Source organism: Ochotona princeps, chromosome 4, assembly GCF_030435755.1.
Source record: "Ochotona princeps isolate mOchPri1 chromosome 4, mOchPri1.hap1, whole genome shotgun sequence".
In the NCBI taxonomy this organism is placed as follows: Eukaryota; Metazoa; Chordata; class Mammalia; order Lagomorpha; family Ochotonidae; genus Ochotona; species Ochotona princeps.
In genome coordinates, this window is record NC_080835.1 from 51339039 (window position 1) to 51362967 (window position 23929).

Here is a 23929-nt window from a genome sequence, read left to right on the forward strand (position 1 = left end):
CCCCTATCATTTACATATGAGACCTGCATGGACCTCTTGGCTTCTAGCTTTCTCCTGGCCCCGGCCCAGCTGTTGAGGATACCTGGGAGTAAACCAGAAGATGGGAGCTGTCTCTTTATCTCTTTTTCAAGTAAATAAAATACTAAAAAATAATTTTTTTTGAAAAATATTTCCAGGTGATTCTGACATCCACCCTCACTGAAAATTATAGCATCAAAGTACGAAAATGCAAAGCTGGTAATCTCTTCTACTTGTTTTTTATTCTAACATTAACAGAAACTCAACTTAAAACTCATCCTAAGCAATTCACTCTTATAAATATCTATTTAGCAAACTCTCTTCCTCTGCTCTTTTTGAAGACATCATAACAATACTGGGCCCTCTGCATGTATGATTACGCCTTACATCCATATCAATGCTGGCATTTTGATTGGGACCAAGTTGAATCTACTGATGAATAATAAATCTACTGAAGAGGGAAGAAGTTTTTTTTTTTTAATATTTATTTATTTTTATTGGAAAGGCAGATTTACAGAGAAGGAGAGACAGAAAGATCTTCCATCCACTGGTTCCTCTGATTCGAAGCCAGAAGCCAGCAGCTGCTTCCTGGTTTTCCACATGGATGCAGGGTCCCAAGACTTTCAGCCATCCTCTACTGCTTTCCCAGGCCATAATCAGGGAGCTGGATGGGAAGTGGAGTAGCAGGGACATAAACCAGAACCCATATGGGATCCTGGTGTGTGCAAGGTGAGGATTTCGCCACTGAGCCATTGCACCTGACCCAAGATGTAAGGTTTTAGGTCCCAATGACTAGCTCTGGGATTGAAGCCAAAACATTTCTAACCTATTAACTGGTTTCTTCCAGACTGTGAAAAACAGTTAACCCTCCTTTGCCCACATTGCCCGAGTTATAAAATGAAGGGTGGGAAAGGAAATATTTGGCTACTAATGACAAAACATAAATTTTTAACATTCTGTTTAATCCTAAATTTGAACACAAATATTACTTTCCAAACTAAGCACCATCTGCTTAAAGATGGACTTTGGACAGCGTAAAGACCAAGACTCTCCTGACCCTTCCATGCAGCATGTCAGCAGCACAGGAAAAAAGTTCTTGTCGGGCCTTGGCCATTAGTTTGCACATTGGCTCTTTGAAACAAGATGCAACTTTCCTTTTGACAACCAAGGCTGCTTCCATTACCTTATTCATTTTCTGGGAATACTAGGTTCCTTCTAACTTTTTCACTCCAGACTCACCGCTGAACACTTTCTTTGTTTCTTTGTGCAAGTTGGAGACAGCAATCCTTGCTGCCAGGATGGCATAATCGGGGTGCTTCGTAGTCAAGGTTGCAGCAGTTTCAGCAGCCAACGTATCCAATTCTACTGTGGTGACTCCACTGTATAAGCCTTGGATTACTTTCATGGTGATCTGAGCCTACAAATGCAAAAGCTTAAGTAAACTTCCCAAGAAACAACAGCTTCCTTAAAGGGACAGGTAAGGAAAGGATCATATTTAAATCATCATAAAACAGACAGCTTCTTTGCCTGATAATGGCTAGTCAGAACAGTAAGCTGTGGGAACTGTGTAATCAGAATCCAAAAACCAACAGAGCTGCCAGCAAGGGTACACAACATATACACTGAGGCATTACTTAAAATTAGAATCAAGCGTAAAAATTAAGTCTTGGAGCAGGTTTTGGTGTAACAGTAAGGACACAGCTTGGGACACCCTCACTCCATATCAGACTATCCATCTGGAGTGGCAGCTAACTCTGCTTCCAATCTAGCTTCCTGCTGATGTGCTCTTTGGGAGGCAGCATACCACACCTCACTCACCTGGGAGACCCCAGCTCAACTGTCAGGCTCCTAGTTTCCACCAGGCCTTACTCTGGCTTTTGTGAGCATCTACAGTAAACCCGTGGATGGAAGATCTCTCAGTCTCTCTTTTTCTCTCTCTTTCTCTGTCTGTGTGTGTTTCAAATAAAATGAAAATAAATAAATATTTTAAAATAACTAGGTCTCACAGGGAAATAGCTGAAAAGAGAACAAAGATTCTGTAAGCATTCCTCCATCTTCCAATTAAATTCTCCCAATGTGATGAGGCCTCCAGTTGCATACTCACCCACTTTCCCCTAAATTCTTCCTATAAACAAGTACAAGAAAACAAATTGAATTTTAGCCATTCCAATTAAGGAGATGAGGGTCTGAAATATGGTTGAAATTAAGTAATTTGAAAATCTAATGAATGCTTTTTCTTTTAAGATTTTATTTTCATTTGAAAGGCAGATTTTACAGAGAAAGAAGGAGACAGATTTTCCATCTGCAATGGCCAATGCTGAGCCCATCCAAAGTTAGGAGCCAGGAGCTTCTTCCAGGTCTCTCAAGTGGATGCAGGGGGACCAAGACTTGGACCATCCTCTACTGCTTTCCAGGGCAACAAGCAGGATATTGGATCAGAAGCGGAGCACCAGGAACATGAACTGGCACCCATAAGATACTGACGTTGCAGGTGAAGAACTAGCTTCCCAGGCACCACGCTGGCCCCGACTAAACACTTCACAAATTCTAAAAATTTCTACTTTAATAATCTTTGATGTTTCACATCTTGTGAGATGAGTATTATTACATTCACGCTTTACATGAGGAAACTAAAGCTCAGGTTATTGAGACTTGCCCAAGATCACATTACCATGGTTTGGATATAGTTTAACTGAGGCCCCAAAGGTTCATGGGTTAGGAGCTTGGTTGCAATGGAAGTGCTGAAGAGGGTAGGAACTTTAAGACAAGGAGCCTGCCTAGCATGAGGTCCTTGGTGGACTGAGGGTGTTGCTCTTGGAAAAACAGTAAGGTATTTCTCCAGAAAGGTGGATAGAAATGGCTCAGCCCTTTGGCTTCTTGTTAAAAATACAGCAGTTTCTGCCCACAGTCCTCCCAGTGCTATGTGCCATGACATGACAGAGCCTGAGAGGGCACTCACCAGACCTGAGTTAGAGTCGTGCCCATAAACCTCAAATGGTGTTCCTAATAACTACCTACCTAAAACATGTCAGAGAAGAAAAGCTGAGAAACACACTCCCCAAGTCTTCTGGCTCCAAATCCCATTAACCCTCACTGCATTTCACTGTTTTTCAAAACTATATAATAAAAGATTCAACTTTTTTTAAATACACAATGCCCAAGCCATCACCATTTATTTTTAACAAACCAAATGTTGTGTTTCCTGAATCTTTGAAAATAGTTTAATAAGCAGAAATGAATTTTTTCATCTGATCAAAGTGTACCCTTCTCAAAAAGATAAACTGGTGTAATTATTATATAGCTTCTAATCTTTTCTCTTTAGAATATAGCTAAGCCCATTTTGTTCCTTATGATTTTTCTTCCTAGATACATCAAATAAGTTTGCTTCTGGGGCTACAAGGTAAGTAATTACAACTCAGAATAAAATGACATCAGTTTGTTAACTATGCCAGATCTAACAGCATACAGACTTTTTCAAAAGATTCTACCCCAGGAAGTTGAGTCCATGATAACATTCCTACACTTGGAAATGTTGTATTTCATTAACCAAAAGAACATTTAGGAGTCGAGAAATATGGGTTTTTCTTCCTGCATTCCCACTAAACAAATGACTCCCTTTCTCTTTGACCTTTCATTCCAACTCTCACTCAACTTTAATTCAATGTTAGCTATTTGCTAAGAAAGTCTAAAAAAGAATTTACACCAATCACATTTTATTTACTTTTTAACAACCACATTTTAAAGCTGCATAAAATTATTTTGACTGAAGTCTACTTTAGTCGGTAAACATTTATCAGCTTACTGATTAAATGCATGTCAAACACTGTGGCTGTCACAAGCATAAGATACTGCCCATCCTCAACTCTGACAGACATACCATTTCTGTACTATGTGGTTAAAACTATGAGGTCAACAGGGTTGTTATGCTCGTACCCAACAATATGGGTAAGTTTGGAAAAAAGAGTTCTTAAGCAGATCTGAAAAAGACAATATTGTAGAAAAACACGGGCCCAGTGCAATGGCTCAACTGGCTAATCCTTCCCCTTCAAGCGCCTGGATCCCATGAGCACTGGTTCATGTCCCAGCTGCTCCATTTTCCATCTAGTTCCCTGCACATGGCCTGGGACAGCAGCAGAGAATGACCCGGAGTCTTCGAACCCTGCATCAGTGTGGGAAACCCAGAGCGAGCTCCCAGCTCTTGGCTTTGGATCAGTTCAGCTTCAGCATTACAGCCATTTGGGAAGTAAACAAGCAGATGGAAGATCTTTGTCTCTTCTTCTCCCTGTAAATCTTCCTTTCTAATAAAAATCAGTAAAATCTTAAAAAAAAAAAAAGAAAAGAAAGAAAGAAAGAAAAAGAAACTCAAGAAAAATCGAAATACCAAGATTTACTTACAGGGTCAACAAAGTCCATATTGAGTCCGTAACAAAGCTTCTGGATCCGAGATGTGATCTTGTCAAACATAACCCGCTCTTGGCGGCCATCTGAAGAATGAAACCATACAATTCATGTCAGCAGTTAATAGGATGGCAACGTGTAATGATCAAATGTAATTAATGTGAAATGCTATTTCCAGGACTCCACTAGATTGAGAGGATTTTGTTTGCACTCAGAAATCAGATTGCACTCTTAAGTTCTTCTCTTTCCTTACGTTGTAATCAGATAGATTCTTGCAGTAATTTCTCAACGATATTTCCCTATCTTTACCAACATGGAAATCAGAACCACCCTTTAAGATTTAAGTCAAAATCCTTCATTACTCTCCTCAAAATTTCTAATAGTTGTATTCCATCTCCTTTAGAACAAAAGTCAAATTACCAAAATTAGTTCATAGAATTCCATCCAACCAGCCCTGTTATACATCTTCCCCATCCCCACTCAAACCTACCAAGAAAAGACTTATTTATTTAACTTGAAAGTCAGCATAATAGAGAGAGGGACAGACAGAGAGGATCTTCCATCCACTGGTTCACTTCCAAAATGGCTCCACTAGTGAGGTTTGGGCTGATCACAAGGTGGAGCCAAGAGCTTCTTCTGGGTCTCCCGTGTGACTGCAGGGGTTCAAGGACTTGGGCCAACCTTTGCCACTTTCCCAGGACAATAGCCAGGAGCTGGACAGGAAATGAAGCAGCTGGGACAAGAACAGGCATCCATATGGATGTTAGCGTGGCAGGCAAAGGATTACCGTGAAATACCACCACACAAGCCTCTCACCTCTTACTCTACTACCTTTCTGTCTTATTACCTTGGTAGCCTCCTTGCTTCTACACCTCCTTTAGGTATTTGCTCCCTGTCACCTTTTCCATAAAACTTTCCCGGATGATCTACTTTAAGTTACAACTCTCCCAACATAACCTTGCTCTTTACAGTTCCTTTCCCCTTCTATACAAATCTTTCTCCATAGCATTTGTCACCATCTGATCTGCTGCTGTATATTTTATTTTCGCGTTTGTATAGTGTGACTTTCCCTACCCATCCTTTAGAGAGTAATTTTCTTGTTTTTACATATAAGGATTTATTTATTTTTATTGGAAAGGTAGATTTCCAGAGAGGAGAGATTAGAAAGATCTTTCATCTACTGGTTCCTCCACAAATGGCCATGACAGGCAGAGCTGAGCTGATCCAAAGCCAGGAGCCAGGAGCTTCCTCCCACATGGATGCATTGGGCCATCTTTTACTGCTTTCCCATGGCCACAAGCAGGGGACTGCATGGGATGTGGAGCAGGCAGGGCACAAACCAGCACCCATATGGGATGCCAGTGCTTGAAGGTAGAAGATTAGCCTGTTGAGCCATGGTACTGGCCCCTAACTTACTAATTTTAAAAACCTAATTTTGAGTAGTGAAAAATCTCCCATTAGAGAAAAGTATTTCAAGATAGCAGATGAGAAAAACCCACCCATTATTCCCATTTGTTCTCTATTCTCATGTGGATAATTCCTAAAACTTTAGCAATTTTAAGGTACAGCTATCTTCTCCCTTTATTCCTCAGTGTTGCACAACACGTTAATATCAAATGAGGTTAGTCCTTGACAGTCAATTCCTAGCCACCTCCTGAATACTTACACTAAAATGAACAAAACCACAGCAGTTAGGCTGCTACTTCAATATGCCAAACACAAGACATCCTATGCGCCTAAGGTAAAATAAACAAATCTAACATTTTTAATATTAAACTTTGCTGAAGGTTCCAATGGCAGAATCTGGAGCATAAGCCCTTTGGATCAAATAACATCCTCTGAAAGGACCAAAAGCAAAAATGACTCTGGCTTCAGAGCAGCGTGCAGATGGTCCTTTTTAAACTACAGTGCTTCAGAGTAGATCCTACAGGTCAAAAACCAAATGCAGGGTTACTACCTGCTTCAGTAATCTAAGTCATTACATTTTCAGTTCAACTGTAACTGACTTACCATAAGATCCTGCTCAACGTTCCTTCCCTAAGGCTTAAAACAGGACACTCATTTCCCACAGGACTAATTCAGTCAGAGTTCACTACGTATTTCAGCCTCTGGCCTAACAGCTAAAACGGGAGGAGGTGAAGGGAATTTAGAAAAGGAAGTTCTTAAGCTACTAAAAGCAAGAAGGAACATCACTGTCTACCTCTCCAGCCCTTGACTTAAGTCAACTCCATTTGCCTACCACAGCATTCATCCTATTACATCTTGATGTAACTCCTCCCATGCAGTGTTGGAGCACTTAGTCACTGCTGACACAATGCTACATATCAGCAGAAGTCTGAGTCTTTGAAATGCTCACAGCCTACTGGACAAAGCAGAAACACTCAGTCAGTCAACCAATCCGGTCAGTAGTTACAAAATGTCCATCATTTTGAATTGACTGCTTCAGCAGAGGCAAGTAAATCCCGCTTAAAACTTGTCTGTACTTGTCTCATTTGCTGTTACTGTCATTCTTACTTTTCCTACTTGATTAAGCCGACTTCCCAAGGAGACCAGGGACCGTCCCCTCTTAAGAACCAAGCAAAGGGTTGGACACAAAAAGGACTCTATAGAGAGTGAACCAGTAGACAGAAGATCTCTCTCTCAGGCAAAATGAAAACAATTTTCTTTCAGAAAAGAAAGATTGAAAAGTCACTTACGAAGTATGCATACAGTTTCTGGCTCTCTCCAGTCCCCATAAGCTACCTGCTTTGATTCAGTAGTAATCTCTGCAGGTGGGAGCTGGCGGATAGCTGGTCTTTGCCCCAAGCTCGGGGCAACGGAGCAAATCCCAGCATGTTGTCAAGGTCTGAGACCTGGTTTTATTTGTTTGTTTTGCGTATTTGTTTTGGGTTTGTTGGTTGGTTCTTTCATTCCACATCCCTCCCTCAACCCCAACAAAAGAGCTGTGGAACATGAGGTGTGCCCGTGTAGGGTAGAGCTCCTTCTTTCACCTCACAGCTCTAAGAGAAAACCCCGTTGTCAGCTTTGGGTTTCAAAGCCTGGCCTTGCCATCAGCCAACTGGGTGACTTTGGGTCAGTCACCGAAACCTCTCTGGCCTCAGTTTATGCATCTGAGAAGTGGAGCTAATTTTTTTTTAAGCGTGTCTACAAAATGCTCGGCGGTCTGTGGTTTGGCCTACCCAGGCGAGGGGGCGCAGAGCGAAGGCCGGGCAGAGGAGGAGCGGGGCAGAGCTGCTGACAGGGCGGGAAGCGGCGGCGGGAAGGGCAGCGAGGGCGGGAAGCGCCGGCGGCTGCCTGGGCTCGGCTCGCGCAGCTGCAGCCCCGCGTCCCCCTCACCCACCCCGCGGCTCGTCAGGGGCCCCTCACCTCGCTTGATCACATGCATCGCCGCTGATGGCTGAGGCGCCGGAGGATTCGAGACACAGCTGCAGCTCTCAGGCGCCTGCGGGACGGGGAGCGGAGAGTGAACTCCCGGGGCTGATCGGGCGCGGGGACCGCACTTGGGACCAGGAGGCACTTTCCCCACCAGAGCAGAAGCGCGACAATCCGAACCCTTTCGCGCTCCCGCCACCCGTGACGCACACAGCGGAGCGACAGCTGCAGCGACGTCAGTCGTAAGTGCCAGCGCCAAGCGGAAAATGGGCAGGACTATACAAAGTCACCCACAACCCGTCGCCGCCATGTTGAGTATGGGCAAAGTTCAGGAGCCTGAACCTCTCCTCCCAGGAACGGTAGGCTTCCGCCGCCATGTTGTAGTGGGTAAAGCCGAACCCCTCCTCCCGGCTCTGACGAAGCTCACGGAGCCCGCCAGGCCTGGTCCGTTCCCTTTGGAGAACCAGAACCTGGTCAAGACAAACATCCAACCACCCAGAGTACTTTCCCGTTTTTTTTTTTTTCTTTTAAGATTTCTTTATTTGAAATGCAGAGAGAGAGGAGAGAAGAGAAAGGAGAGAGAGACCCGACGCGACGGCTTAATGGCTAAATCCCCACGGTGCAAGCGCCGCAATCCTGTAAGAGCACACCTTAGTGTCCCGACTGCACCACTTCCCATCCAGCTCCCGGCTTGTGGCCTGGGAACGGATGGCCCAAAGCCTTTAGACTCTGCATCCGTGTGGGGGCCAGAAAGAAGCTCCTGGCTTCGGCTTCCTGGCTTCGGATCACCCGTTGCAGTCATTTGGGGATTGAACCAATGGATGGAAAATCTGTCTCTCCTCTCTGTAAATCTGCCTTTCTTATAAAAATAAATCTCTTCCAAAAAAAAAAAGGAGGGCCCGGCGGCATGGCCTAGCGGCTAAAGTCCTCGCCTTGAAAGCCCCGGGATCCCATATGGGCGCCGGTTCTAATCCCAGCAGCTCCACTTCCCATCCAGCTCCCTGCTTGTGGCCTGGGAAAGCAGTCGAGGACGGCCCAATGCCTTGGGACCCTGCACCCACGTGAGAGACCTGGAAGAGGTTCCAGGTTCCTGGCATCGGATCGGCGCGCACCGGCCCGTTGCGGCTCACTGGGGGAGTGAATCATCGGACGGAAGATCTTCCTCTCTGTCTCTCCTCCTCTCTCTGTATATCCAGCTTTCCAATCATAATAAAATCTTTAAAAAAAAAAAAAAAAAAGGAAGGAAAGGAAGAAGGAAATGAAGAGATCATGTGTCTGCTGATTCACTCTCCAGTTGCCTGCCTGCAACCACTGGCACTGGGTCCGGGAGAAGCCTGGACCCTGGAACTCCATTCGGGTCTCCCACATAGATGGCAGGGGTCCAAATAGCTGAACTATAACCTGTAATCTCCCAAGAGGCACATTATTGGGAAGCTGAGTAGATGTAAATGGATGGGACCTCCACAATCCTAAGCGATGGCACAACCTGTTGTGACACAATCCTGCCTCTTCCCATTTCTTGTTTGGACTGCTTTGGGATGGTAACTCCCAAGTTTGCTATGTGATATGGGTTCTAGCCTGGGATGGTGCAGCCTGGGATGGACATGACTGCATATGAAAAGTAAGACATGAGAGTTCCTAATGTACCAGGCTGATGCAGAATCTGATTTGAGTTACCTGAAATGATCCTTACAAAATTTCATCTGTGCCAATTAGATTCACCAAACACCAAATGTAAGATCTGCCAACCACCAGGGAAAGAATACTTCAGCCAAATATAAAAAGAGAATTTAGGTGGTCTTTATTCCAGGGAACCACGGTCACAGGCTTCCCTTCCCCATGTAGTAAAAAGACAGACGTGAAGGAGAGGGCTACAGAGAAAGAACCAGGAAGAGAGGTGCAAGAGGGTCTTAAACCCCTCTTGACATGGAAGTTGAAGTGGGGGTCGCTTTGGGCCTTCATTGGTGGAGTGGTGATTTCACTGCCTCAGGTGCCCGCCAGAATTCCATCCTTCTGGGATGCAGCATGAAGTCCAGCTCAAAGCAAGTTCCACCATCCTCAGGTCATCCTGTCCAGGAAACCTTTCAAAATTCATTGGTTCCTCATTGCCCTCCTCCAAATGTTTGCCCAAGCTTCCTATGGTTTGTAAGTTCTTCATGTACTTATTTGAAAGGTAAAGCAACATAGAGATCTCCCATCCTCTGGTTCACTCCCAAAGTCCTTCAACAGCAAGCCTGAAACCAGGTGCTGGTACTCTATCCAGGTGCCCCACTTGCATGGCAGGTACCCAAGAACTTGAGCCATCACCTGCTACCTCCCAAGGTGAGCATTGGTAGGGAGCTGTGGCAGGATTTAAAATCCCAGGCACTTAGATATGGGATGAGGACATTCCAAGTGGCTACTTGGCTCACTGTGCCACAACACCCACTCCCAGTGAAAGAATTCTAAACCCCATGGAGATCATATGTGAAGCTATACAACAGCATCAAAGTGGCCCAAAACTAAAAATACCAGATTTAGTGAATTTAAATGCCCTATATACTGCATGAGACACAACCATACCAATAAAATATTCACTGTTTATCTGAAACTCAAATGTAATTAGGCTATTATGTAACCCAATCCAGAAGAGCTCTGGGCATGTACATTCAAGTTTTATTTTGCCTTGGCAAAACAAATAAGTCTTTTCTTCAACCCCTGTCTGTTAAACTACAGAAAGAATATAATGAGAGTCAGAGCCAACAGAGGTTAAAATCTCCTACATGCTTTATTAGACTTCAAAGAGTCTTATGAAATAACACAGAAAAACCCATGTGAGGTTTCCAGAGAGTACAAGGCAGTCTGTAGCCCAGCACCCTCTGAAAACCAGCCCCAGGTGCACCCACTCCAGACCCAAAAAAAGGATCCCAGGGTAAAGGCGTGGCAGGGAGTGGGGCAGAGGGAAAATACCTTTACAGCCATAGCAAAAACAGGTAAGGGAGAGTTGGCTAGAACAGCAGGAGGGGGAAATAACACAGCCACCTTCACCTACACCAGATTCCTTAGACACCCCTTCCCCAAACCAACTGTGTCATTTTTAAGCCTTTGGCCCAGGCTATGCAGTAACATAAAAATGGGGTCTGACAAGAGGAGTATGTGGTGCAGGCACTTGGGAAATTCAGGATATTTCTTTTTTGACATTTAAACTCTATCTTTTGGCTCAAAACATACCCAGAGCTCCTTTACAGCCCTGTGTCACAGCTATGGACTTCATGCCAGGGGAGCCAATACTCTGAGCCCTAGGAGCATTGATTCTGGGGAGCTTTACGGCAGCACCTCTTAGAGACAAACCCTTCTGCAGTATGGCAGAGCAGGGGTAGAGGGAGGCAGGAGTGGGCAGGAAAACAAAGGGTGACTGCCTCATAGCCTATTGCTCTGGCATCCACTAACCAAAGCACGTCTTCCCAATGCAGTCCCAAGCCAAGCCTCTCAAAATTCTCTGGTGACTTGTACTCTGGGAAATGCTTTCAGTCTCCCATGGGTGCTGGGAGGCCTAAGTAAGCTCCAAGATGAGGTTCTAGCTTTGGCCCACCACACTCCTGAAGAACAAATCGCAAAGGTTAGGCCCTAGGTCCCAGTCTGTGGCAAAAGAAACCACTGAGGGTGGGGTGGTTCAGATCAGAGGCACAGAGGTCGGAGTTATTACTCCTATCTTCCCTGCAACTGCTAGGGGGAGTTGGGGAGTGGTAGAAGGTAGGAGCCTGAAAGCAGGAAACAAACACAAAACAACAAAAAAAATCAAACCTCAAAATTGGGATAGCAAAGACAGAAGCTGGACCCCAGAGGTGGAGCTGGGAGCTGAGGGAACAGCAACTAAGACATGCACTGAAGTGAGAAGGGTGGCAGCAGCAGCCCACGGTGGGAGGAGGCAGGGCAGGCGGGCCATGGTGGTTTAGTTAATAAATAATGATGAAGGACCCAAGGGTGAGGGGGTGGGTTTGTACAGTGCCCAGGCCCCTGAGCCAGACACTCCATACCCCACTCTAGCATAGATATCTTTAAAGGAGGGAAGAAGAGGCAGAAGACTCAGGGAAGGACAAGCTGTTCTACCACTGCCACCTCCATGCTGCCTACTTCTTCAGAGGCTTCTTAAATATTTTGAGGGGAAACTTCTTCCGGCCTGGGCTGGAGTCTGTCTCCTCACCAATTGAACCATTATCTTCCTCAGCCACAGCCTTCTTGCCAGCCAGGTGAGGAATGCGTGTGTTGCGACTGGCTTGCACGGCTCGGCTGTCCCCGGCTGGAGATGGTGTGTCTGGGTCTGGGGAACTGGAGCTGTGAGAATGGGAAGAATCCAAATGAGGAGAGCCACCAGGCGGGGCCGAGGGACTCAGCTCCATGAGGCTGTGGGCCTTGTCCAGCCCGTGGTTCAGCGCTAGTACTGTCTTCTTGGCCAGGGCAGGGCTGTCAGGCAGTTTCTCCACCAGAGGCCCTGGGTGGACCCCCTCAATCAGCCGGTGGCTGCTATTGGAAATCATGGCATTGAGAACCTCATCTGCAGCGCGGACCATCTGAGGAGGTTTGGGAGCCATACGCTGGCGGTCACTCATGTGGAGGGAGGACTCCGAATCGGAATGGGTCAAATCCCTGCAAGACAGGGGACCAAAAAAAAAAAAAAAGAGGAAGGAAGGAAAGAAGAAAAAAGAGAGAGAAATATACATAGACAGGATATAGGAGTTGGGAGAGAGGGATAACATAATAAGACAAGGACAGGATAGGAAAATGGGGATACACAGACATGAGAGAGAATGGGATAAACAGGGAGGTGGGAGCAGAGAAAGGAATGAAAAAACAGGAGGAGTTGAGTAAGCCATAAAGGCACAATAAAAGAGGGAACAGGATGGATTAGGAGATGGTGACAGATTGGAGAAGAAACCAAGGAGAATAGAATTGTGGAGGAAGAAAAGCAAAAAGAAAATCAGGTAGAAACAAGAACAACCATGGAGAGACAGAAAGGGGAAAGTGATAGGAAGAAAAGAAAGAGAACAAGAAACAAAAACAAATGTCAGTATACCATCATATGTCCAGCACAGGGCTTTCCAATGCCTGGCACCCATCCCTGCTATATACCCAGGGTCTTAGCTGACACAACTATAAGCTCAAATTCCACAGGCATCCTCCTCAATAAAAGCTGTTATCCCATAACTGGCTAGATTTCCTAGGACTCCACTCAAGCAAACACAGAACCTACTATAGCTGTCAGTCATAACTTTCCTTGTCTTCCTCCCCCACTAACACCTGTTACACCGGGAATGCATCCACTGTGGGCCAGACCCCAAGACACAGGGCACATGCAATCAGTGGGTCTGGCCCAGGCTGGAGGAGTAGAGGTGGTTAGAACAGCCTTGCAAACAATTCCTCACCCACCCCCAGAAGGCCAGGATTCTGTCTCTTCCAACCGTTTCTTTCACAGGATGCAAAAGTCATAAAGAAGTGTTGCAGAGTTTACGCCACAGACTGCGGTGATGGCAGGAAGGGTGGGGTCATTTTCAGAGTTTTGCTGACAGGGAGAAAAAGAACAGGTGTAGAGACAGGATGTTGACCTCTAAAGATAAGTAGTTCAAAAGAACACCAGAGTCTTCTGTGTGATCTTCAACAATTCTAACTGAGCCTCCATTTTTGCCCAATGAAACAAAATAACACCAACTCCATCATTTCTGCAAGACTGTTTAGAGGATCAAACATGTGGGAAAAGGAGTTGGAAATACAGAAAGTATTTTGGGAATGAAAATTATGAGGCCAGTCATTTTGTAAGGCTAATACGGGGGCCAGTTTCCAGAGGTTTCTTTGCAAGGCTGGGTTGTGGGTACATGCCACTGCACACTGGACATGCACACACAAAGGCTAGCAGTCCAGGAACTGGAGACCCTTCAAAGGCTGGCTATTCATAGCAAGAACCATGAACCAATTTTTGATGCCAGTACTCCTGCTTCTGCAGACAAAAGGACAGATTTGGGGGTCTCACTCCAATCCTGAATCCTTAGTTTTCCCAGCAGCCTGAGAACCCACAGCATAGGCAGGGGAGAGGGTGAAGGGACATGTTTAAACATCTGAGTCAAGGAGTCAATCAGACAGAGTCATGAGTAGGAGAGGAGAGCACCACAGGACTCAGAAAGGGAGAGGCTGAGAGTCAGAAGTTAGGGTGGCAGCCAAGTCCCTGAGACAAGCAAAAGCAGGAGAGTATGTCATAGCTATTGCAGGTCTAAATTATAGTCTAAGTCACCTGAAAAAGCAGATATGTCATGGGCTAGAACCTTCCTGGATTTGGGAGGTAACAGAGAATAATTTCAGCTCCAGCTTCTATCCTGCAAATACTGTCTCAGTCAGGGACGCTACGGCTTAAAAATGCTCAGTCTCGACTTTGGTTTCTTATGTCTGATACTGTCCAGGCTTCCATATAAATGTGCTCTTCTTTCACTAAAGCCCTAAAAAGGGTCCTGCCTATATCTGGTCTTTTCCACATATACAGTAAGTCACTGAATAAGGTGCCAAGGAAGTTCTGGGAAGCAACCACACTGAGAAAAGGGAGCTCTCTTAGCTAAGGACCTTAGGACCCTACCTTATTAACACCAGGGAAGAGAGGTCAAGAGATTGGGGCCCTCCCAGTCTCACCTCTGAAACACAGCCCCATTCAGCCTTGAGTTCCATCCTCCTGTACTTCCCTCACCAACTAAAAGCTGACACTGCCAAGGCAAGATGAAGACTGAGGATAAGTCTGGGTAGATATAGAAAGGAAAATACCAACTGAGGCAGGCTCACTTCCTCTTCCTGAATGTTTGAGATCATTGAGACCATGAGTGTGCTTCCCCAAAGGCTAGGCTGCCTTTAACTCCCATCCCAAGCTACTAACCTTACTAGAGAGCCTGTTTGTCTTTAGAGATGATCCTCTGGTGCATGACATAAAAGAAAATTAAGTAGTGAATGGACCAGGTGGATGCAGGTACCTCCCCCCTTCCCTCCCCACTGCCCTCAACCTATTCCTGGGAGCATGAGATTCCCTGCAGCCACCAGTTTCCACAGCCCATTTCAGTCCTCTCCATATGTGTTGGAGAGGACAGTTTCCCTTCCTAGGGTTTTGGATGAAAATGGTGATGATAATGAATGTGAACAGCTCTGCTGAGTAGATCCTGGTCAGGGCAGTCCCTTTGTAGAACACAAAGGAACATCCCTCAAGGATAACTATCCAGAGGCTCAAGGAGCAGAGCTACAGATATGGATACGCAATGAAACAGCACCCAAAGAAAGCAACAGAGTAAGCAGGCTGCAGCCCAAGGGCACGGACTGACAGGTCCTTCTTGAAAGGAGGGATTTTCTGAGTTTGTTCTAGCCAAGGTCAAGAATAACTATCTCTGACCCTGGCCTATCACAAAGTATCAACAGGGAAATTTTCTGTAGCTTCTATACTGTGGAAGAAATCTTTTTACCAATTATTTTCCTGCTTATTTATTGAGATCATATAGAAGGATTTAAAAATATCCAACAGTATCCTAGAATGAAGAGCGAAGTTCTTGTCTGCATTCTGTGCCTGTTCAGCTGTTGCCTGGGGTAAAATTACTTCACCTTTCAAAACCTCAACTTTCTACTCTGAAAATGAGTATTTTAATGTCTATTCTATACATTTTCTCATCCAAAAACCCAAATCTCTTCTGTTCTCTGATTCTGTAAAGAATACTATATTCATTCAGTTATCTACCAGTCTACAAGATCCTTCTCCTTCCTCATGCCCACAGAAAGTTGCCAGATTAATCAACTCTCTTCTATCCCTATATTACCTCCCCTACTGGTCTGCGGTATGACTTTTAAAACTCCAGTAGTTTTCCCTTTCCTTTCTGAATAGAGAAGCTTAAACTGTTATTCTAAGATGCAAATGTAGTTGATTAAATTTCTTTCAGTTCTCTACTCTAAAGGCCACAGCCATAGCCTTCATCATTCTAACTTCATCTGCATCTGAGAACTTCCCACCAGCATATATCCGATGTTCTAACCACAAGTATTTCATCGGGTCTTGCAACCTCATGCCTCTGCACATAATATTTCCTCTGCTTAGAATACTCAATCCCCTTGCCCTGCACGTAGTGTGATAGCATTGTGAAACATTCTACCAGTCACACGTTAGTCATTCCCTCCTTGACACCCCTATAGCAATTATCAATTGCTCTATTACTGTGGACCTCCCCAGACCAGACTGTAGTTCTTGGAATCAGAGCTATCATCTATGAATCTCCATGCCCAGCACAGCTAGGCACAGAGCAGATATCAATAAATATTTATTGAAGGAATAAAGGAAGTGGAGGCCCTACTGAGAGAACTAGCAGGTTAGGCAAAAGTGCTATAAAATCATGAGGAAAGTAGAGTGCTGCTCATTTTTAGAGTCAGCGAAACCCAAACAGGGAAGGTGAGAAAAATGTGAGGATTATGCTGACCTTAAAAAGGAGTCCCAGAGCTGGAAAGGGTAGGTAAGAAGATTTCCCAGTGCACAATGCCCCACCTTCCCCAGAGTTGACCAAGCAGGAGCCAGCAGGCAGCAGCCGAGCTAAAAGCAGCAGAAGGGGAAGGAAGAAAGACAAGAGAGACAGCTGATACCCCAAGCTCTCTGAATGCCCAGGCATCACAGTGGTGCTGTCAGGAGGGGGTGGGTCAGGGTATGGATCCATCTGGAGGAAATAGGAAGTGCTGTGGTGGTAATAAACAGGGTGGACATGGACGGTGGTGATGGTGGTGGTGGTGGTGGTGGCGGTGGTGGTGGTAGTGATGGTGGAAGAGGAGCAGGAAGAAGAAGCAGAGGTGGATGGAGGACTGGTCCCGTGGCCTTCAGAACTGAAAGACTGTCCAGAGGAGAGGCTGCGCATTCGCCGCAGAGATACCCGGCTTGTCAAGAAGTGGCCAGCCTCGCCCTCTACCAACCTCTGAGATCCCAGGCCATGCTGTGACTCCGTCAGACGCTGCCGGACATTGCTCTGCAGGCTGGGGGCTGCAAGGAGAGCAAACAAAGTGTAAGAAAGGGCCAACCTACTTTGAGCTGGCAGGCAAGCAGGCAGGAACCCATAGAACAATGCTTGCTACTTTGGGCCTTTATTTCATGCCCAATCTGAAAAACTGGGCAACTCCTCCCATGTCCTCCCACCAGGACTCCTGACAGGAAGGGAAATTGGAAAGGTGTCTGGGTCAGTTTTAGTGGCAACTCCAATGGAGGGAGACAGGGCAAGATCTCTATAAAAGGGAGGGGTCAAGGCCGTTAGTAGGACACAGGCAGGGCAGGGTAGGGTAAGGGCTTGGAGCAAGGTCCGGGAGAGCACTAAGAATCAGCCTTTTCAGGAAGCCCACCTCAGAAAATAATTCACAACTTAGTCAAGGACTTATATAGGTATGCCATAACATCATTATTAATATGTTGTATGAAAGCAAACAAAAGTAAAACAATGGGAAAATGATAATACATTCTAATATTGAAAGACTATACCTGTAGATATATTAAAACTGATAGTTGGAGATTTTAAAAATACAAAAAGTGCTTATTAAAATTCTCAGGGGGACAGGAATATAAGATGATGTCCCTTAACCTGTAGCTCTGAAACAAAAACACTGGAGGAAACAAGGCCTTTCTACTTCTAACTGTGGCCTTGAGAAACTTACTTTCCATTTTAATTCCCAATTTATAAAATCCTGCAGGGTTGCTCTGACTATTCAAAATAATGTTTCAAAGTACCTAACACAGCTCATGTTCAAAGTACCTAGCACATCTCAATAAATTACAGTGGTCATTATTATCTTAATCTCAAAAATTTTTTTCATAAAAACTGAAAGAATGGTTATTCAAATATGGTGAGGTTATGAATGGCTTTTAGGATAATATTTATCCAAACTGCCTAAAAAATAAAAAACACAGGGATCCAATGCTTGGTGATAGCCACTGTGCCCACAGAAGTGGTATTAAGAAACTTAAGAACGTGCCATAACATCCCCTTTGGGATCACTGCCAGCTCCAACTGAAAAGCAGTGCAGACCTTTATTCTCCTGCTCTGATAGATGGGTCACTCTACTTTCTCCCTGAAAATGGGAGAAAGGGTCAGGTTACAAAGGTAGCAGAAGTCTTGGAAAGGCCACTAGAGAAAGAATAGTTCAATAGTGATGGAGAGTTAGGCAGACAGGGCTCCCAAGGCTGGTGGCTTTCAAGACATGAGAAGAAGACTGGAGAGGAAGCCTGGAATTGCAAGGAGAAGAGGGAGACAGAAGGATGAGACAAAGAGAAAAGGAAGAAGCAGGAAAAAAAAGAAAAGAAGGATGAACTTCGCTTGTTTCTTCCTCTCCCAGGTGGAGGAAGAGCTACCAGGATGTGTGTCACCAGGCTGTGGGGAGACCCCAAGTTTCCCATCACTGTGAATGCTTTCCCTCCGGCCCCCAGCTGAGCAGGCTGATTCTTCTCACCCGAACCCCTCCCTGCAGTTAGTAGGGACAGTGCTGAGGGGATGGAGGATGCAGGCAAGGAATGTGAGACAGGCAGGAGAAGGTGCCCATGGGGTAGGAGTGTTGGTTTAGTCCCAAACGTTGGAAAAACAAAAGCCCCAAAGGGGCTCCTCAAACCCGGGTATTTCCAGAGGGACTGATCATCCGAGCCGACGGATGCAGAGCAGAGAGAGCGATCACTGAACCTACGCCCCATCAGCCAGGCAGCATCTAGGGTCAACAGCCAGGCCAAAAGAAGAGAATCTGATTTATGGAGGGGCTTCAGCCTATCCACCAATGGGATAGACAAAGGCTGGGAGCAAAAGGTGTGCAGGTCTTAGCTAATGAGGGTCCCTCCCTAACTGGAGACAAAGAGCTGTCAGATCACAAAGGATCAAGTGTTGCTTGGAAGTTGCTTGAACCTGGTTGGGCCTTTGACTGAAGTCCTGGCTAAAATACCAAAGCAGAGAAACAAAGAGGCTTGGCCAAAAGCAAAGCATCATTGAGGAAATTTGTAAATAAGTTTGCCTGGAGGGCCCAGTGCAATGGCTCAGTTGGCTAATCCTCCCCTTGTAAGCGACAGGATTTCTTATGGGCACCGGTTAGTGTCCTGGGAGATCCACTTCCCATCAAGCTCCCTGCTTATGGCCTGAGGAAGCAGCAGAGGATGCCCCAGGGCCTTGGGACCCTGTACCAATGTGGGAGGTCCAGGGGAAACTCCTGGCTCCTGGCTTTGAATTGGCTCAGCTCCAGTAATTGTGGCCATTTGGGGATTGAACCAGCAGATGGAAGATCTCTGTATCTCTGTCTTCATCTGCCATAAATCTGCCTTTTGCAACAAAAATAATTAAGCCCTTAAAAAAAAATAATTTGCCTAGTGCAGGAACCCAGCCTGATTAAAGCCTTGAGAAAGTAAGCTCCTAACCCAATCCCATCTTTCTGCTTCCTCTCTGCACAAGGAGTGAAGAGTGAGGGGAGAGGTTTGTGGTGGGGTGAAGGACAGGCTATTTAACCAAGACACAAGCTTCACTAAATTGTTTCAACTGTTTATGTGTAACACCTTCTGATCCAAAGAAAAATTCAACTGTGAGCTAGAAAGAGAAAAATCCCTTTAGTCACTAATGAATTCCCCAAATGTTGTTACTTTCAGTTTTGCCCTCCTCAACTGTCATCACTTGCAGGGGACAGAGGGAGAGGAGAAACCCAGGAGAGATGGCAAGAAGGTTCAAGGAATCCTGTGGAACGCCAGACATGCTTGTGCAGAAGAACCCTCCTGGGCAAGACGCCTTTCCAGCTTGAAAGCTTTAGGTCACTTTAAGGACCTATTGAGACTTAGACAAAAAGGCACAGAGAAACAGAGATCACTCAATTCATCTACTTTAGCAATTAAAAATAAGGACCATAAAATGAAAATAAACACATGTAACAGTCAAAATTGATACCATTTTTACATTGTGAATCACTAAAAGAGATCATTTTTATAAGGTAGGAGGGGGACAGGAAAAAGAAAAATAAAGACTAAAGAGGGATACACTTACACAAAAGGGGTACAGCTATAAAGAAATCTCCTGACACAAATTGTGCCTTAATAATGAAACTCATGAGTTGAACTGTCTTCCTGGGTATCTGCCCTATGTACCGCTTAAGCACAGCAGAGGCCACAGACTGAATTCATCCACCAAGCACTCCTTCCCTCATCCCCATCAAAGAGGTCACCTACACTGCATGGACAAGGGCGACACAATCTCCTCATCCATGTCATCCACGTCGTCAGTCATGATAAAGTGGGCAGGGTTGGGGCGTGCAGTGCCCATCCAGCTGGGGTCTATGTTGAGGGCAGTCACCAGTGAGTGGATGCCAGGATTATTGACAATCTGGAAGCCACAGAGGATCTCAATCTGTTGCCAACGATGCAGCCGCTCCCGCAGTGCTGCTGTCACTTCGCTCAGAGCTTGCCTGAAGATAGAAAAGAGAACCAAAGCATGCACTTGGTGTGAGCCCCAATAAGAATTTGGCCTCATTCCAGAGGCATAAGTCGGGGGATACGTGTGAATATTTGTGGGGATGGGGGACAAAAACAGTGTAAACCCAAAGGCTTCATAGTGAGAAGGGAGACCAATCAGGGCCAGAGCAGATCAGAACTGTTACGTTTCAAGTGAGGAAATAATGGGAGCTGGAGGCAAATTTCAAGGAGGAGATGGACATTGCTGGAATGGATAACTGGTATCACTTACTTAGCTGTTAGGATTTTGTGATCCACATCATCCAGGGAAGAGCTGTGGGCCACATGAAAGGTGCCAAAGAGTGTGTTTCTCTTCTTTTTTATCTTCTCAGCCTGCAAAGATGAGGCCCCAGCTTAAAGAAAGCAGGAATTAGAGGGTGGCAAAAATGAGAAATGCCTTCTTGTGACTGGGTCTTCTAGTACAGCTTAGGCTGCACAAAGAGAAAGAAGAGAAAGAAGGATAAAAGGAAGTCAAGGAGACGGGAAGTGGGGCAGAGGGAGAAGAAGTAAGAGAATAAAAGGAGTTCTCTGAAAGTCCCTCTGCCCAAGGAGGCCTCTGTGCATGGCAGCCTGGGATGGTAGAGCTTTTTTCTATCTGCCTCCATTTGTTCCATCTTTTCCAGAAGACAGGTAGCAGTATCCATACACCTTCACCCCCTATTTGAGGAACTTGAGGGTTTTATCAGAAGGTTCAGATTAGAAAAAGAAATAGAACCTACCACCGGGATATCTCTTTGTCCAACAGAAGGACAAGGAGAGGCAGAGAAGTAGAAGAGCAGAGGAAAGGCAGGGGGCAATGAGGATGAGAAAAGAGGACAGCAGAAGGTCACAGGAGGATAGGTCTCACCCCCTCCTTGGCAACCAGCAGCTGCTTCTCTGCATTTTGCTTCTTGATGTTGTAATACTGCACCTCCACCTCATGTGTCAGCTGTAGCCACTTCTGCAGGGCCTCTGGAGCATACCACGAGCTGTGTGATTCCAACTCTTTCTCTGCTTTCCTCAGTGCTTCTCGGACCTGTGCACCAAAAGAATGTGAGTTCATTTACTGCTGCAAAGACCCTCTCTAACACCCCTGAATGATGCTTCAGAATTTGGAATTCTTATATGCTTTATACCTGTTGTAGGGAAAAAGAAAGGCCAAAATGACTTCCTGTCTTTTGGAACCAAGTTCAGAGGAGGACCATAACCTACTCAAGGCCACATAGTCAATAGACTTCAAAGGGAGATTTTTTGCTCTCAAACTAGCACACTCCTTTCCATTATACCAGAGGATTCTCCCAATCATGCAACTAGGCTGAGCAAGTTCCGTCATCCCTTCAGAAACAGCTAGTGAAGTATCATCACTTTACTGGGTTAGAGTCACTACTTGGACCTCAAGAAATCACAATGTGGCAAAAAAGCATTCAGTTGAGAATCTGGAAATCTGGTTCTGCCACTCAACTGGTTGTGTGACCCTGTGCTTCCTATAGCTTATCTCGACTCACTGTGAGGACTTCGTCTCACACAAATCTAAACCACTGAGGACCCACACTGTGATACAGTGAGCTAAGCTTCTGCCTGCATCCTATAGGACATCCTGCACGGGGGCCAGTTAAAGTTCTAGATGTTTCACTTTTGATCTAGCTCCTTGCCAATGCTCCTAGGGAATGCAGTGGAAGATAATCCAAGCGCTTGGGCCTCTGCACCCATGTGGGACACCCAGAAGCTCCTGATTTTTAGCTTTGGACTGCACAGCTCCAGCTGCTACAGCCATTTGGGGAGTGGACCAGCAGATGGAAGCACTTTCTCTTTGTCTCTCCTTCTTTGTGAGACTCTGTTTTTCAAATAAATAAATAAAGTCTGAAAAAAAAAAAAAGGTGACCCAAGTACTTGGGCCCCTAATCTCATGTGGAAGACCCAGATAGAGTCCCAGGTTCATGGCCTTGGCTTGGCCCAATCTCAGCCACTACAGTCATTTAATAAATAATATACACAGACCCACATACACATGAACAATTATTAGTAAAGGGATCTTGGGAGATGGTGATTTCCTTATCATCAAAGCATGTAAACAGCTTATGTCACAGATGCCTCAAAAAGGTGTCAAAAAGGTACATATTAGGTCATTGGCTTCAATGATCTTCAAAGTCTTCTTTAACCAGGATATTGTGCCTATGATTCTCTCAGTAACCAGGAAAGGCTGGCTATTTTAAAAATGCCATCTTGCCCACATCTCCACATCTAGCAATAGTACTGTCAACAGAAACCAAGACATGGAACACAGTTCTGGGAAACACACAATGAAGAAGTAACAAAGTATTCAAGTGTGAAAAATCTAAGTGTACACAAGCATTAAAAACACTTCTTTCCTTGCTGCTTCACCCAGGATACCAGTTCAAGAGATCCCCAACTCCCTCATCTCAGGCAGCAAGGATTAGGAGCACACTGTTTCTGATTTCAGTCACATGCCCAGCAAGCCTGAGGTCTTCTCCACAGTGGAAGATAGAGCAGAGGGGCCTTTGGCTAAGCACAGAACACTATTACTCATTTGAAAGGCAATTAATACCTGGTGTATGTTCCTTGAAAGGGAGGTTATTAAATGTTCATTCCTGGTTTTATAGACTTCACATGAAGAAGAGAGATCTTAGAAACGAATGCACCAAGCATAAAAATTTGTGATTAAGTTATAGATTAAAAATTAAAGAATGAGGTAGACTTAGAAGGCGAAAATAGATGCAGAAGAGGAAAAAAGAGTAAATGAAGGAAAAAATGTGGTAATCAAGAAGGCACACAACAGGTCTTGGCCATAGGATGAAGAACTGTTGAATGGGGGCCATTGTCGTGAGTAGAGGGATAAACATCTCCGCCAGCACTGGCATCCCAAATGGTGCTGGAGTGAATCCCAGCAGCTCCACTTGTGACCCAGCTCTCTGCTTACGGCCTGCGAAAGCAGTGGAGGATGACCCAAGAGCCGGTGCTCCTGCACCCCATGGGAGACCCAGAAGGAGCTCCTAGCTCCTAGCTCCCAGCTTGGGATCAACCTGATTTTGGCCATAGCAGCCATATGAGGAGTGAACCAGTGGATAAACTCTCTCTTCCTCTCTCTCTCTCTCCCTCCCTCTCTGTAATTTGGTCTTACAAACTAAAAAAGTATTTATTTTTTCAAAAAGCTGTTGAATGAGAGGAATCACTACAAAATAGAGAATAGGTGAAATGGGAAGCCGAGGGACAGAGACAGACACATCTTACTACATTTAAGTCACAAATGCCTAGAGGAGGATAGGCCCGACAGAAGAACAAGTTAAAATTCACCGGTCCTATTCTTTCATTCCATGGTAAATAACCTTGTCCCATAATACAATCACATGGGAATTTTAAGAATACTAATATCCAGAACCCAATCCAAAGATTCTGATGTCATTGATCTGGGGTATTGGTGTGAACATGAAGAAGTCTCTAGAAGCCTTTCCAGTCAGTCTTACATGTAGCCAAAGTAAATAACCACAGAGCTCCAGATTTTAGAATCCCAGTAGGATGCAGCAGATCATGGAAAAACAATCTGATCCAACTTTTGGAAAAAGTGGAATAAAGTGCAGAAATTGTGCTTTCAAAGACATCAAGGAGCTGTGGAGGCAATTAACAGCAGGTCTGCACTCTCAAACTGTGACCTGGGAACTC

General features: G+C 45.2%; 2 protein-coding genes across 6 annotated transcripts in view; both read right to left on the reverse strand.

Annotated features, from left to right (window-relative positions):
• RRM1 (ribonucleotide reductase catalytic subunit M1) overlaps positions 1 to 8010 on the reverse strand; it is a 29674-nt gene extending 21664 nt beyond the window's left edge. The window contains exons 1-3 of the mRNA XM_004589941.2: positions 7783 to 8010; positions 4414 to 4502; positions 1258 to 1435 (exon numbers count right to left, since the gene is read on the reverse strand). Coding sequence (XP_004589998.2) covers positions 1258 to 1435; positions 4414 to 4502; positions 7783 to 7801 — 286 coding nt within the window. The 5' untranslated portion in view covers positions 7802 to 8010. The remainder of the gene's footprint in view (positions 1 to 1257; positions 1436 to 4413; positions 4503 to 7782) is intronic.
• A 2526-nt stretch (positions 8011 to 10536) lies between these two features.
• STIM1 (stromal interaction molecule 1) overlaps positions 10537 to 23929 on the reverse strand; it is a 231922-nt gene continuing 218529 nt past the window's right edge. For 2 of the 5 annotated variants that reach the window (XM_036496198.2, XM_058663484.1), the window contains 6 exons: positions 21120 to 21287; positions 20505 to 20605; positions 19991 to 20226; positions 18409 to 18501; positions 16732 to 16798; positions 10537 to 12414 (listed from right to left, as the gene is read on the reverse strand). In XM_036496198.2, the coding sequence (XP_036352091.1) occupies positions 11898 to 12414; positions 16732 to 16798; positions 18409 to 18501; positions 19991 to 20226; positions 20505 to 20605; positions 21120 to 21287 (1182 nt within the window). In that variant the 3' untranslated portion in view covers positions 10537 to 11897. Of the gene's footprint in view, positions 12415 to 14677; positions 14715 to 16731; positions 16799 to 18408; positions 18502 to 19990; positions 20227 to 20504; positions 20606 to 21119; positions 21288 to 23929 lie in introns of all 5 variants that reach the window. The other 3 variants (XM_058663485.1, XM_004589940.3, XM_004589939.3) reach the window with 3 other exon arrangements.